Below are 16163 nucleotides of genomic sequence, written 5' to 3'. Positions count from 1 at the left end.
AGCTGCAGAGGCTCAGGGTCTTCACCAGCGTTGTTTAGTGATTGACCGATAAACCTCCTCTGCTGCTGCTTTGTTTTTACGTTTCTGAAACGGGACATCTGGGATCACAAAAATAGTTTTGTCTGTCATCACCACCAAGCTGCGTGGGCCGCACAGAGGGGAGACTCTCTTATCAGATCTGGCAAATCTTATCTCCTCCCGTGGATGTTCAAGGTTTTGCTGCATCCTCAGTATGGCTCTGAGGACAGATGAGGACTCAGCCTGAGATGGGCAGCTCTGTCTTGAGTGCAGAAGTGGTTTCCTGTTGCTCACGTGGTTGTTTCTGCGTGTTTCTAGTTCCTCCCTGCCTCTATCTGTGTCAGGCAGCGTTATAATGCTCAGCATCAACCCGGCTTGTGGTAGTTGTGTGCGCGGGCACGAGAAGCTAACGGTCCTCTCGTCTCTCTTTAGGACAGCAGCGATGAAGCACTGTTTTTACAATGAGACTGTGGGGTTCTTCTACAACAACAGCCGCAAAGAGCTGACCACGTACTGGAGGACAAAGGACGTCCTGGTGGTTGCCCTGGGCCTGACGGTGAGCGTCATCGTGCTCCTGACCAACCTGCTGGTCATCACTGCCATCATCATCAACCGGCGCTTCCACTACCCCATCTACTACCTGCTGGGGAACTTGGCAGCTGCTGATCTCTTTGCTGGCATCGCGTACATGTTCCTGATGTTCCACACGGGCCCCAGGACGGCGGAGCTCTCCCTGAAGACTTGGTTCATCCGTCAGAGCCTGCTGGACACCAGCTTGACAGCCTCTGTGGTGAACCTGCTGGCAATCGCCGTAGAAAGGCACCAGACTGTGTTCACCATGCAGTTACACAGCAAAATGTCCAACCAGCGTGTGATGATCCTCATCTTCTGCATCTGGGTCACGGCCCTGCTCCTGGGGCTCATCCCATCCTATGGTTGGCATTGCCTCTGCGCCCTGGAGAAGTGCTCCAGCATGGCACCGCTCTACAGCAGGAGCTACCTGACCTTCTGGGCCATCTCCAACCTGGTCATCTTCCTGATCATGGTGGTGGTGTACACCCACATCTTCATCTACGTGAAAAGGAAGATGACACGGATGTCCAAGCACACGAGCTTCCACCCTCGCTATAAGGAGACCATGATCAGCCTTGTCAAGACTGTCACCATCATCCTCAGTAAGTCCCTTTGCTGCTCCACCTGGGGTTGTGTGGGGTTGGGGGGTGAGGTTGCTGAGGACGACGGGGAGGATTGGGAAGCGATGTTCTGCCTCCCTGGTCTCTGAAGCTGCTGGGTGATGGTTTGGTTGCTGAGGAACTCAGCAGTTTTGGGACTTGGTGTGAGCTGTGTGAACTGTAATGGAAGACACCGAAGCAGCTCTTTTATGTGCTCAACCTCCATAGGGTGGATTTAGGAGCTATAACGAGACCTTAATCAAGAAGCAGCATTTGGTGCATCCTTTACTAAAAGATGGAGCGAGGCCTGGGGCAGATATAGCAGGGTCAAGGGGAAAGAATGAGGCAGTTGCGTCCAAATTCCTTACTGTTTACTGCAACAAAGCACTGAACTTTGTTCAGAGTTGGGGTTTTTCTTGAGCAGCTCAATACTGCGTCTCAATCTGCTCAGGTAAACACGTCCCTGGGAGCTCTCAACTCTTGGAGCTGCTCTGCATGAGCACGGGATCTCCAGCAGAGTGTGAACTATCGGTCTGTCTGCATCCACAGTGCAAACAGGAGCAGATCAGTACCTGGAAGTGGTTGGCGCAGCGGCTCTGCCTCTCCAGGATATTTAACTTTATTCAGATATCTGCTGCTCTGCCAGGTGCTGTGCATGTAACAGCAGTGGCTGGTGCTGTTCACATAGTGCTTTCAGCAGCCTGTCCTTCTGTGATTTCTTTAATCTGCTTTAGTCTCGTGTGTTAATGGTCTAAAGACCTTTCTTTAAAGCGAAATAAATCAGCTTGCTCACATCTTCCGCAACCCAGCTCGGCTGGGCTTACGGTCACAACCCCTCGCTTGCAAATCTCTCCTGATAAGCGCAGAATTTGCTCTGTCAGGGAAACCTTGCAGCTGCAAACAAAGACTTGACTCCCTTGCAAACTCCCCCTGGCAGAGCCGGGCTCGGCAGGGGAGTGGAGTGGGAGCAGCGTGGGGGGGCTGGAGGGTGCTCGGGGTGTCACTGCTTGGCTTGTTGGGTCTTCTTGTAACTTGTGAGCGTCGAAACCAGAGTGTTTCTGCCTGTTCCTGCCCTGTCTGTGATGTCTTCTTCCTACCTCGCAATCTTTCCATCTCTTGTGCACAGCTGGGAGTTGATCAGATGCAGCGCACAGGGTCAGCGGGGCTCGAGGATGATTTACTTCACGTATTTTTGCACAGTCTACAGCAGAGAGAAGCTGTTTTGTTCCCTCTTTGCTTCCTGAGCAGCATCAGAGGGTCACCCCGTGGTGTCAGCAGGGCTGCTTAAATTGATGGGACTTTACCACATCAACTGGGAACGAGTTGGCAGGATGGGGATGCTGGCCAAGAAGGAAAATGCAACTCCTGCTTGGTGCATCACCTTGTTTTGGAAGATCCTTTTCCTCTTGGTGTCCCCCTTGCCTGCTTTTGTCTTCTGCCTTGAGTGAGGAAAAAGCTGGGGTTCAGAGGAGCTGCTGTGGCTTCACTGGGAATTGGGACTGGTGTCTGAGGATGGACAAAGCGGGGAGGAACGTGATGTGGAAAGCTGAGGGAGACTCAGGGGTTCATCAGCCTTTGAGATTCTCATAACCCAAGTGGTTTTCCCTTCCTCCATGGCAGGGAGAGAAGCAGCAGTCGGTTCTGTATAAGTCCCTTGCACAGGAGGGAATTGCTCAACTGGGGGAAAACACCTTTCAGTTCAGACTCGGCGTACAGAAAGTTGAGAGCGCGGAGTTTCCCCTCCCTGCGAAGGCCTTGGTGTAATTCCTTCTCCACCCTCCTTCCCCAGCCTTCTGCAAACTTGGACTCTGCACAGAGGAATACTTTGCGCCTTATGCATCAGAGGGTGTAGCCGCTGGTGAGCGTGCGAGGAAGTCGAGGGTGCGGTAGGAGCCGTCTGGTGTGGGCCACTTCATTGCGAGCCGAGGCTGATAAATCCTGCAGGTCCTGGGCGTTAAGAACGGGTCTAGAACTGACCTGGAAACCAAGCATAAGTTCAAGGTACAGCTGGAAACTCATAGCAAACTTTCCCACAGACCGGTTGAGTGACGCAGGATGCGATGATGACCAAACCACAGGGGCAGAGTCGTCCGTGACCACGCTTGTTATATTTGTAAGAGCTCAGGCTTCTTTCTGAATGCTTTATTTTCCGTTAAGGAGCAAGGCAACCAGTTGGATTAGCAGGCAAAGTCCCAAACTTCTTAGGTACCTTTGGTTTTTTCCCCCTCTTTAATATTTCCCTGGCTTTGTGTGCTGCTGGGATCCAGTCTCTAGAGACTCTGGCTTTCCTTGTGGGTGCTGAAAACCTGACTAGAAGAGGTTGTATCACTAAACAAGGAGGTTTCTCTTGCCCAGGCTCACCCAGGATAGAATCATTGGACAGTCAGGGATCTATTTTGTATACTTGCTAAATTTAAAGAGGGCAAAGTCATTCCTTCAAGCGTGGGAAAGGTGCCTGGCCCAGATGTGGTGGCTGCTGTGCTGATTTCCTTAAACAAAAAGGGTTAAGTGATGCAGTGGCCAGCAGGGAACACTCCCAGAAACCCAGGCGATGCCTCCTGTGTGTTCCTCTGACTCCTCACCAGCGCAGCACTTCGCTCAAACGCAGCTTTAAATCCGGTTTTGGTGCAGCTCCCCTTTTCTGTTTCACAGCAAAGGGTGTAGGTGTGCAGTTCCCGGCAGGTCCTGTTCTTTTCCACCCTTTCCCAGAAGACGCAGCAGGGCGCAGCTCCTGCGCTTGGAGACACAACCGCGCGCGCGGCGCACCGACCGGCGAGCGCCCCATTTACGTCAGCCTTAAAATCATGACCGTAAAAAGGGTTTTAGGAGCCGCAGGCACCTCCCACTCCGTCATGCGAGCAGCAATTATCCCTTTGCCAAAGAGCTTTGCAGGTGGTGGCAAGAACATGGACTGAATCAGTGGTGGAGCGTGGCCAGCTCGGTCCTGGTGCTGGCCAGCCCGGCTTTAGGCTGTTTTCTGCTCGGTGTCGTTAACCACTGTTAATTAAAGCTCCTGTGAGCTGTATGAGCAGTGGAGATAATGTCATTCAAGATGTATCATGCTGACTCTTCCCTAATTTGATGGCTTGTTCCCCTTTTCGGAGGGAGTGGCACATAAAGAGGGAATGTGGACACTTTTAGCTTCACTCTGTAAATGTCAGAATGGAGATAGGTAAGTGAAAGCACTTGGAGGAGTTGTTCTTGGGGGAAAAGGGAGAAAAAACCCTCATGCCTCCAGTTTTAGTATTTGCTGGTTGAATTCTTGGCCTTCCAGCAGTGAAACCAGTTGGGTTTTTTTCCCTGTCTAACTTTTCTCACAAGATAAACCAGCAGTGATTGCATTGAGCGTCGTTATAGCGAGTGACTGGGCAGGGCCATGAACCTGCTTGGTTTTTTTCTCCTCTAACAGGGTTTTTTTTTTCCTCTCCCCAGGTGCTTTTGTCATCTGCTGGACCCCAGGCCAAGTCGTGCTCCTCCTGGACGGCTTGGGCTGCAAGAGCTGCAACGTTCTGGCGGTGGAGAAGTACGTCCTTCTGCTGGCAGAGATCAACTCGTTGATAAACGCTATCGTCTACTCTTACAGGGACAACGAGATGCGTAGCACCTTCCGGAGGATCCTCTGCTTTGCCTGTTACAGGAATTCCAAATACACCCCCACGGTGGTGAAGTTAAACACCACGGACCGCAGGACACTCTCGCAGAACGGGCACTTCACCGTGGACTCCTCCATTTAGCTCTCAAGTGAGTGCAGAGGCTGGGAGCGAACCGCTTCCGAAGCAGCGGAGACTTCTTTTATGTGCTCAAGCATAAATACTTGGATAGAGTACTCGTCATCGAGAGGACAGGATGCTTTTAAAGAACTGCTGGATGGTGCGTTATTTAGGACAAAGACACTTTGAGTAGTACTCTTATTAAAGGCCGCTGTTTCTGACGCAAAGCTGATTTAATTTAGCAGCCTCCTAGAAGTCTGCGACGTGCAACAGGAATCTCACGTGGTCTCTCGACAAGCAAAGTATTTTCGTGGTACTTCAGTATTATTACTGCCTTCAGAAACAGTCGTTCCAGCGGTAGCGGGCTCCAAAGAGCCAACGCTCTTCAGCTTTACGTGTTGCTTCCTAAACCGAGCTGCTTAGTGTGTCCCCCGAGAGCATTATTCAGGTTGTGTTCAGAAACCGTATTCTTTTTAAGGCCTCTTCAGAGAGGAATCTGTTTGAATTGCTTCCCGAGAAGCAGATTCCCGCTTTCCAAAGTGTCTGTTACCGAATTTCAAAGTATTTTGGGCTTTTGGAGGATGGCTTAGGAGCACCTAATCCTTTCCTAAGACGGAGAGCGGTGCTGTAACCAACTGCAGTTGTGTTTGTGTTCTGCTAAGTGATACCATGTGGTGTTCACAAGTTCATTGCCTACTCATAAATGCGGAGTGAGTCATGTTCCCATTAAACCATCCTTCTCCTCGCTGCGAACCCTTTGGGACAGGTTTAGGTTAGATTCCAAGGCAAGCAGTATTTTTGCCTTAGGTATTACTGTGCAGTTTGTACCTCCATACTCAACCGCTCCAATAAGGTGGTAACTGCTCAAATGTAGTCTTGCTCTGGGCAAAGCTCCGTAAGAAATTAGCAGTATTAATGAATATTAGTGCATGCAGGATCTAGTTTTCCGAGTAAGTCCCCTTGCTGCATCTGACTTGCAATGTAAACCCTCGCTTTTGATGGCGAGGCCGCGGTTGGAGGGCAGAGGCTCTGCTGGCAGAAGAAATATTCACGGCTGAGAAACTGCAAAGCCTCCTCCACGCTGTTAAATTTTTAACAGTGTGAACGTGCCTGCGTCGGTTCAAAATCCAAAGTTAGTGGCTTCTGTGAGAGAGGAGCGAGGCCAACAGAAGGCAGGTTTTGGAATATTGCCTAAATTTATAATTTCAGGGGTTTTAAAAATAAAAATCAGCCCTGTTCTGTCAGAGGAGCACCTCAGCTGGCTTTGCAGAGAAGACAACTCACTGGAGGCACTGTTACCCAAATGTGTGTGCGTGGATGCAGAACATGGTCAGGAAGCGACGGCGTTAAATTGTCGGTCTCCTGGATTGACTAAAACAGCCTTGGAATGTGATTCCTATCTCCGTGTCCCAGAGACTGTTTTGGAATAAATATTTTGTCCTGGGTTTTAGAAAAGAAGAGTTGGGGTTTTTTTTCCTCCCTATCTCCCCTCTCAGAAGCCCTGGGAAAAGCTCCCTTGTCCAGTTGGGTGTTGTGATGCTGGCCCTGATGCTCGTATCTGTTGCGGTGTGTTGGCTCTGCTGTCTCCGTAGGTTGTCTGTGCAGGGCTTCGTGTGTGTCTGGAGGGGTTTTAGCCTCTAGAAGGACCACGAAGAGAACCAGAGGGAGGCATTTTTAGCCACCCAGCTGCAACCAGAGCAGTGGGTAAGACTACAGTCATGGTCTGCTGCTTGCAAGCACCAGACTTGGCTGGTTTGGGGAAGTTTCAGACCATTAAAGCATACCAGGTGGCAGGGCTAAGAGAAGGCTTAATTTTATTTTTATTGCCAAAGAGGACTTCCAGTTACTTTCCCTGGAGAATGTTGTTATTGGGACACAGGTTCCTGCTGCAGTGGAAGCAGGTGGTGAGTCAGGAGGAAGCCTGCAATAGCAACCACCTGGGAAGCTTTTACTGGGAGTGAGGGGGATGGGACAGAGCAAACTTACACCTCTTCTTTCTGCTTTCCTCAACATCCCCGAAGCACAATGTGCACGAGTCCTACTTCATGCAAAGCTAACTTGACAATTAAATACATGCCAAGCACTGCTTCTCTTTTATTAACAAAGGGGGAAGGAGGAAATGTGAAAATTTGTATTGCCTGGGTGTGGGACCGGTCTGATTTAACTGGGGTGTGTGTGAAGCATCGACCGCGCTGTGTCTGGGTGTGAATGAATCGCTGCAGCGGGTGAGATGACACTTGGCTCCTGAAAGAGCTGCAGTTGGCTTTTCTGCCCGATTGGGCTTTTAATAAGCTGTGCACGTTCCTCCCCGAGGGATCTGGCCACCAGCCTGACCTCGGCCTTCTGCCGGCGGCTCCTCGAGCCGTGTTGCTGCAAGGCGATCCCGCTCCGATGAGCGCTTTGTGTAAGTACCCGCAACACAAGTGGACTCTGTCATTGCCAGCAGGCTCTTGGTGCGTTACGGTCACCAGATAGAACAAATCTGAGGGGCCTTTTCAGTATTTCAAATGGCTTATTTAAATTTAGACTAACTGCTAAGTGGGTAGAAATACTCAAGAGCTGTTATATGCAAAGCTGATGGGAAGCTTACTGAGGATTTTTTCAGCTGGGGTTTTTTCCCCCCCTTCAATAAAATAAACCTTCAGAGTCCATCAGTCCCTACAGTATTAGTCTCCAGTGCTACCCTCTCCAAAAAGCACACCAAAATCCATATTACTCTTTGAGTAGGTCGAGAGAGGTTTTAGTAGATCAGAGAGGTTCACCATTCCCTCTGCTCTGCCCTACTCGCACCACATCTGCAATGTTGGGTCCAGCTCTGGGCCCTCAGCTCCACAAGGACAGGAACTGCTTGAAAGAGTCCAGCAGGGCCACAGAGATGAGGGGCAGACCCAGCACCCATGGGGAGCCAGTGGCCTTGCCGTGTTTCCTGACCATCCAAGCGCTATCACTTGGAGGAGTGACCACTGGGGAGCATCTCCTGCTGAGGAGCGGCTGAGGGAGCTGGGGCTCTTGAGCTTGGAGCAGAGGAGCCTGAGGGGTGCCCTCATTGCTGGGGATCCATTGGGAAAGGGCAGTGTCAGGAGGAAGGAGCCAGGCTCTGCTCTGGGATGGCCAATGCCAGGACAAGGGGCAATGGTCCCAAGCTGGAGCACAGGAGGTTCAAGCTGAAGATGAGGCCAAACTTTGTCAGTGTGAGGGTGGCAGAGCATGGCCCAGGCTGCCCAGAGAGGTTGTGGAGTCTCCTTCTCTGCAGACCCCCACAGCCCTGGCTGTGTTCCTGTGTGACTGCTCTGGTGATCCTGCTCTGGCAGGGGTTGGACTGGGGGAGCTTTCCAGGTCCCTTCCAACTCCTCATATTCTGTGAGTCTGTGATTTGCCCAGTTTGTACCTACCTGCAGGATGTTAACATTTTCTGGATAAAACTGGAGTCTGAATGATGGTAACTGAATGTACAAATGCAGCTCTTGGTCTAACAGTCTTTCAAATGCATGATTTCACCAAGGAAAATAGCAATTGAGTAGCATAAGGAGGAGGAAGAAGGGTCTCAAACCTTTAATGGAGCCTGTTTGAGTGATGGCCGGCACCCAGCAGCAACGGAGGTGGCTGCCTGGAATTCCTTGGTGAGATTTGTCTTCCCGACTGACTTGGGACCCTTGGATTTTGAGTTGTTTCCAGCTGGCTGTAATAAATGAGAGAGCAGGAAATTAGGAGTCATAGAAACTAGCCTCAAAGTGCTGTTTTCAGTGAGATTGGAAAAGAAATGGCGAATCAATGAGGCAGAAGAAATAGGAGAAGGATTTTCACAGCCCTCCCAGCAACGAAGCTGGGGGAAGGGAAGGAGAGGGAGACATAAATGGTATCTATAGAGCGTGCATCACAAAAACGAGGGGTTTAGGCTGTTTGGTATTCCACATGACTTGACTTTCTACTTTTCTTTGGAAACACAAAGCCTTGTCTGAGCACGCAGGGGCAGGAACCACGTCGCGCTGTTTTCCACTCGCCGTTTGTGTCCCAAACAAGATGCTGCAGCGCAGGGTGTGGCGTTACCCGATTACATGTTCCTTTCCCAAAGCTGCTCAGAAGCCTTTCAGTACAACTTTATCACTGTCTGCAGAGCTGGGTGCTGCCAGATCTATGGGATAATTTGCTTTTTAATTCAGTATCCATAACTGATGGCGTGTCTAGCTTAGATGTGGCAATGTTCCTCTTTTCAGTGCGAGGAGACCCCCTGTGTTTTATTTTTTTAAAATCAGCCTTTGCAGGTTCATGGCTGGTTTAATCAAGCTTTTTTGTTTTAAGAAGAAATCTCCCTGAAATTAACGTGTGGGGTTTTAGGGGTTTTTTTGAGGTATGTGAGATTGTTCTAGAGCGATTGTGCGTTGGGTGGGAGGAAGGAAGAGACACCTAGGAACTGTTTCAGAGGGATCAAATGTGGGACAAGTGAGAACACCCAACTTGATCAAAGATGGGCCCTACAGTTCCAGGAATGAGAGGTCGTGCCTTGCTGACTGGTTGGAATTCCTGAAGCAAGCTGCTGCCAAAAGTAATATGGATTTTGGTGTGGTTTTTGGGGAGGGTAGCACTGGAGACTAATACTGGAGGGACGGATGGGCTCTGAAGGTTTATTTTATTGAAGGGGGGAAAAAAAACCCAGCTGGAAAAAAAAATCTAGCTAAAAAAAAAAAAACCTGTAGGAAGGGGAAAGCAGAATAAGGGGGAAATAAAATTAATAAGAGGAAGCAAAATTAGTAAGAGGAAGCTGCTGATGGTGGATTTCTGTTTTTTAGTCTTTAGTTTGTCATCTCCCTGAGTTACTGAGTTGTGGAAAGCAAAAATCCAAGTTTCTGCTGGACTCTAAGTGTGGCCAATGCAAAAGTTCAGCTTTTTTGGTGTCTGCTGAGCTTTTCTGAGTCCTGGGCAATACTGGAATATCAGGGTTGAGATCTTATCTTAATGTGCAAGGATGACTGGTGTGTCACCTGGGGCCCTGGGCTGCACGGTGCTGGATAATTTAGGAGCCCACCCATGTGTCTGTGTTGACAACGAGCACCGAGAAGCTTTTTTGGAGCGAGTCCTTCTCGGTTTAGGACCCACATCAGCGTAGCTGTGAAGCCTGGCATCTCTCTGCAGTGCATTAGCACGTGTGGAGCCAAGATAATTTCAAAAAGGTCACACTGGTGGTGTAATAATTGCTCCCCCTGGTATTTCTGTGGAAAGGTTTTCTATTAAAAGTGCAATGTTTAGCAGCAGCAGTTGGGTTTCACGAGTCCATGCTGTTTGTGAGTGAAACTCTTGGGAGCAAAGGGGAGAAGAACTTGTGTCTCATCAGAGAGCTGTTACAGCATGGAGTCCAGCTTCAAGCAGTTTCTGGAAGATACTGCTTTGCTAACTGGTGCTTTTGGCCAGGATTTGTCCCTGGGTTGTGATGGCTGCAGAATACAACGGGCATCAAGAGGAAGAGGTAAGGAGGAGCTTGGATTTGCCTGCATCTCCCCACAGGGAAAAGAAAACTGTCCTTTAGGTGTTGTCACACCCATTCCCTGATAAATCTCACCTCAGTCCCTTCCATAAAGGTGACAAAGAGCATTCAGGTGACTTCATCTGACACCCATGATCACCAAATCATGATGTCCAGAGCATGACATGGGCAGTAAGTCCAAAGGCAGCAGGAGAATATCTTCCTCCTAAGCTTCATCATCATGGGCTCATTCAGATTTCAGTGCCAGCAACCAGGACCGAGAGGAGGTTGCAGGCTGGATTTTGCTCTGAGACAGTAATTTTCCACAAAACTCTTTATTTGGTGCTGTGCACCTCTGATTTTTTAGCACTTTCCACCTGCTTTTGTCCTGGTAGGAGTAATGCAGCATGGTAGAGCTGTGGGATCAACGGCTGCTGTGCTTATGGTGATGGAGAAACAGAAGTGCTTTTGGCACTGCTGCCTTTGTCTTGCTGTCCTCCTGCTTTGGGGACACTTATTGAAGTGGTGCTTGCTCTTATTTTCTCCTCGGTTGTCAGGGAAATCACTTTCTTTACTACAAATAGTCAAAGATTTCCACCTGCTTTTGTCCTGGTAGGAGTAATGCAGCATGGTAGAGCTGTGGGATCGACGGCTGCTGTGCTGTATGGTGATGGAGAAACAGAAGTGCTTTTGGCACTGCTGCCTTTGTCTTGCTGTCCTCCTGCTTTGGGGACACTTATTGAAGTGGTGCTTGCTCTTATTTTCTCCTCGGCTGTCAGGGAAATCACTTCCTTTACTACAAATGTCAAAGATCAAAGATGCATCCTTGTATCTTGATGTTTTCTGGTATGTGCTGTCATGAGCGTATAATGTAGATCAGTTTTGGTGTACTATTTCCTTCATATGTCTGTAAGAAGCAACTTAGCTCACAGCCCAACTCAAAGTAAACCCCCCCCCAGTGTTGGGAACCCCTGGCAGATGATGGTGAGTCCAAGAGGCGCTTTACATATACGAAGGTTGAAGCCAGAGCATCCTAGCGGAGCATGGATGGGGATGGTGAGTCCAAGAGGCGCTTTACATATACAAAGGTGAAGCCAGAGCATCCCAGCGGAGCATGGATGGGGAATCACAGAATCACAGAGCGTTAGGACCTCCAAAGCTCATCCAGTCCAATCCCCCTGCTGGAGCAGGAACACCCAGATGAGGTTACACAGGAAGGCGTCCAGGCGGGTTTTGAATGTCTGCAGAGAAGGAGACTCCACAACCTCTCTGGGCAGCCTGGGCCAGGGCTCTGTCACCCTCACTGAGAAGAAGTTTCTTCTCCAATTGAAGTGGAACCTCCTGTGTTCCAGTTTGTGTCCGTTACCCCCTGTCCTATCATTGTTTGTCACCGAGAAGAGCCTGGCTCCATCCTCGTGACACTCACCCTTTAAATATTTATAACCATGAATGAGGTCTCCCCTCAGTCTCCTCTTCTGCAAACTAAAGAGCCCCAGCTCCCTCAGCCGCTCCTCAGAAGGGAGATGCTCCACTCCCTCCATCATCTTTGTAGCCCTGCGCTGGACTCTCTCCAGCAGTTCCCTGTCCTTCCTGAACTGAGGGGCCCAGAACTGGACACAATATGCCAGATGCGGTCTCACCAGGGCAGAGTAGAGGAATCCTCGGGGTATGGATGGGGAATCCTTGGGGTACCAATGATGAGCGTGGTCTGAGGTGTGGATGGTGCCTTCATCCTCCTTGACAGCGCTTGGCGCTCCCGAGGCTGTTGCAGCAATGCCAAGGGACACAGACACAACCTGAGGTTGAAGCTGCAGGACGTGTGCACTAATAACCACAAGCAGAAGCCAGGAACGGTACCGTACGATGGGATGCAGCTCTCCAGAGCTTGCAGAGATCTCCACAAGTGGTGTTTTGAAGTGGTGAGTGCATGACTCTGCTTGGAAGCGGCTCACGAGTCCCCTTACTGGCAGGAAAGCCTTGGCAGCCGCTGAAGGAAGCTGTCGTGCTGTAGCCTTCCTCCGCCGGGAGGCAATGCAGGCCAAGCTTTTCTTTCACCTTGTGTTTTCCTCTTCCTCTGCCTCCTGCTTTTTCATGTCCCCTTCTCCCCCTAGAAGGTGGATACGCAGCCTCCCATCAGCCAGCCGTTCTCCTGGCACTTTTTAATACTCTACTTCTCACTTTTCAATGCTCTCTGGAGCCACTGTGCCACCCATGCGGTCACCAGTGTGCGAGTGAAGGATTGGGTGACATTAATTGTTTCTCCACAACCTCCCTGTTAATTTTGGGGCTGAGCAAAGCCTCCGGCTGAGGCGTGAAACCAAGTTTGTGTTCTCCACGTTGATACAAAACCAAGTTTGTCAACAGACAGCAAGCAACAGTCACAGATGAAAGAGCAGGGAGAGGGTTTCTCTCCATATGAAGAGTGTGCAGGTATTTTCACATAGATTGATTTAACCTGCACATCTTCTCAGCAGAAGCATTTACAAATAACTCTGAAATACAGCTGGGGAGCTCATCTTGTCTGTGAGCTGCTGCCTCCCCTCACAAAAGCAGTGATCACAGGGCTAGCAGCTAATTTAACCCCATCCTAACTCAATGACTTCTTTGAGCTGTAGCCCTCGCTAGGGGAATGCCTAGAAATAAGGTGTAGGCTACAGCAGCGGTGTCTCTCCCTGTCAGTTTATGGTCTGTGGGCTTCAGGCTCGGTTTATGACTTGTCAGTTGGCATCTGAAGTCCTGGTTTGAGCTTTAAAATGAACTCGCTCCCCACCTGCCCCCCTTTTTTTGTGCTGACAGGAGAGAATTCACTTGCTAATTATACCCCAGTCCATTTCCAATCGAAATGCACAGGGCGATTTATCAGAGCTGGAGACAGCTCTTGCCGTTCCCCTGGCTGCATCAGCAAGAACTTTTGCAAGACAATTTAATTTCTTGTCATCTTTTTAATCCAGCTCCCTTTCCCCCTTATAGTCAGCCCGTGAATGAGAAGAGACGGTTTATTAATCATTTTAGCAAAAGGCTGAGGAATAGAGCAAGCACCCCTGAAGAAATGCTCTGTAGCTCATCTGTCAGCATTCCCAGAGCCACAGGGTCATAAACATTCAGCCCTGTGACATGAGAAAATGAGTTCCTGCATTGTGAAAACCTGACGAGTGTGACTGCACGGGGCCAGGTTTTGCTTTCTTGGGGGTCTCAAAGGGTGTTGCTCTCAGAGGTGGGTTTGGACCCAGCATTTTATGCAAGAAGCTGCTTAAAATAAAGCCTGGAGGAGAAAAAAAAAACCTGTGTGGTTTTGATGTTGCAAAGTGGGAGGTCGCTGTCTTACTGAGTTGAGTGGGAACTTTTAGCTCATAAAGCCAGGCCTAAGTCAAGGAGTCACAAACCTGTGTTGTGATGTGGGAATAAACAGAATATTGCCAGATGCTGCAGACCTTCTCTGCTAAAAAGCAACGTGCTAGGATCTATCTGGAGCTGCAGGATAAATGCCACTGTCATTATCACTTACTGGTGAGCGAGGATAACGAAGGAGGAGGGGTTGATTGTTCTGAGCCCAGTCACAACCCCAGGACTCGCTGTGTTTATCTGCTTCCTCTCGCTTTCCTGTCAGTGTCATTTGCTCTCCCGTCTTCATCCCACTCTGCTGCTTCTCTGGTGCCTTCCCTTTCCATGTTATTCCACAGGAGATTTCTTACCTGAAATAAGGTAAGAAAAAAAGGCAATAATAAGGTAAAATTATAAGTAAAAGAATAAGGTAAAAAAGGCAAACCATCTAAACCTAGAGACCCAGAACCAGAATAGATCTCGGTTTGCCTTATGCATAAACATTAGAGCCCCATTTGAATTGCTAATATCTGGAAATGTTCACAAACAAGCTGCAGTTTGCTGCCAGTCCCTTAATGGGGCAGGAATGGTGGAAAGCAGCAGCGTGAGCAGAAGTGCTGCTTGGCCACGCAGGCACCGTCCCTATAGAACCAAAGCCAGGGTTGCTTTAGCACTGAAGCTTCATAACAACCATAACTAGGACGATATATGCACACAAATACATATGGATACATGGAAATAAACCAGTAAGAAGCTGTTCTGTTTCTGGGCATTAATGCTGCTTCTGGTCCAGGCACTGCTCAATGATTTTAAGATTGAAAAAACAAAAAGGTAAATATCCCAAGATGAGGTCGATTGCGAGCGTTACTGTGCTTATTGTTTTCCCCTCTGATTTAAAGCTTCCCTAGGTGCAATCAATAAATGCTCCAATACTAAAAGAATAGCAAGGCTCTGCCTGCAAACAAGAATTCATGATCCAGATGGAGGTGAGCAGAGTTCTGGGAAGTCTGTTTTTACTTGTTTGTGTTTACTGATACCAGCAGTTTCTTGGAAATTTTCTCAAATAACAGATTTTTGTCTTTTTTTTTTCTGAAGTGCAGCAATTACCCCCCAAGGAATTGTGGTATGCGAGGACTCCTGACCATGACTCTGCATTCATTACGGTTGTAGCGGAGCCTAAAAATGTCAGTGGGTTTAAGAGGTACATGGCGTTATGGGGGAGAGAATAAACTAAACGGGAGGAAAAGGAGCTTTTCCTGCTTTGTAGGTAGAGAGGGGCCCTTGGAGTTTTCGGGGAGCCATAAGGACCCTGCACTTTACCATAATCCCTGCTTTTTGTCTTTTTGCAAGAACATCAATGCGTTTGTTTGCTGCAGAAGAACAGCAAAGATGTTTTAACTTTGTCAGAGCCGAGCAATTGGCTGGGAACATCCCCCGAGGGGAAGCTGCGGGTCAGTTTGCAGCACTTCCATCATTCATCATCGTGTCCAGGAGGGAATGGTTTCTTTCCAAAGATTTTGCTGAGCAGCCGATGTGCCTGGCTGACACCGAGCCCTTGGCAGAGAGGGATTGAACCCCAATTTTGTGTCCTGAAGCAGCAGATGACTGACATGTGCCTGCTTTGGAGGACAAATGCAACATTTCATAACCGCAGAATTGATGTTATTTTCTTAACACAGCAGCATTTAAGTCCAGAATCTAAATGTGAGGTTTTCTCCTTTGTTAACTTCTATTTTCAGGCAACCCTAGGTCTACCTCTAGTGCTGTAACTTTCAAGTAGCAGCTTAAGAAGATACCCAAACTTGGTATAAAGCTGTCTGGGTGATCTTCTATAAAAAGTAACCTTTTCTGCACTACTTTATACCTGCAAACGTTTTTCAGCTGCAAATTCATGAGATGTGCAGCAGTTCTGCTGCCAAACCTCTGCACGCTCAGTGGTTTGGTGCTCGTCGTGGTGGTGTTTCAGGAGATCAGTAGCAGCGATCGGGCAGAATAAATGGGTTTAGAGGTGACAGTTTCCTCCGGTTACTCAAAATGCCCACAGAATTAGCAACAAAAAAGAAATAGAAAGTCTAGTTGTTCCTTCAGTTGTGTCTCTTACTGCTGCTGCTGCGTGGGCATTGATCTGAATAATTTTTGGTCTCAAAAAGTGGAGAATCGAGGTGAAGTACCATGTTTGTTTGGTGCTTGGGCCTGATATCAGGTACAGAACGGAATCCTTGCACCGTATTTAAATGCGTATTTGCATACTCGGGTTGTTTATTGTCTGTCAAGCCAAATTAGAGGTCAATTAGGTGAGGTCAATGAGCTGATTTGAATATCTAGTATTACGAAAGGGCCAGTTGCCGCGCTGATTTGGCCACGTCGCCTCCTCGGGACCCACCCCGCCTCGGTCGTAAACGGAGCAGACGGAGCCGGGAAACCGTGGGGGAGCAACCGGGAAGAATGCGGATTGCAGCCCCGGGCGAGGCGGGCGGCGCTAGG

The 16163-nt window shown here is 49.1% G+C and overlaps 1 protein-coding gene across 1 annotated transcript; it reads left to right on the top strand.

Annotated features, from left to right (window-relative positions):
• The first annotated feature begins 454 nt into the window (after nt 1–454).
• On the top strand, nt 455–4924 carry LPAR2 (lysophosphatidic acid receptor 2). The gene is made up of 2 exons (XM_010182320.1): nt 455–1193; nt 4623–4924. The coding sequence occupies exons 1-2, from the start codon at nt 461–463 to the stop codon at nt 4922–4924; spliced, it is 1035 nt and encodes a 344-aa protein (XP_010180622.1). The 5' UTR covers nt 455–460.
• Nucleotides 4925–16163: the final 11239 nt, after the last annotated feature.

This window comes from Mesitornis unicolor, unplaced genomic scaffold (genome assembly GCF_000695765.1).
Source record: "Mesitornis unicolor isolate BGI_N332 unplaced genomic scaffold, ASM69576v1 scaffold5864, whole genome shotgun sequence".
Classification (NCBI taxonomy): Eukaryota; Metazoa; Chordata; class Aves; order Mesitornithiformes; family Mesitornithidae; genus Mesitornis; species Mesitornis unicolor.
Note: the sequence above shows the minus strand (reverse complement) of the source record. Positions and strands in the feature narration are given on the sequence as shown.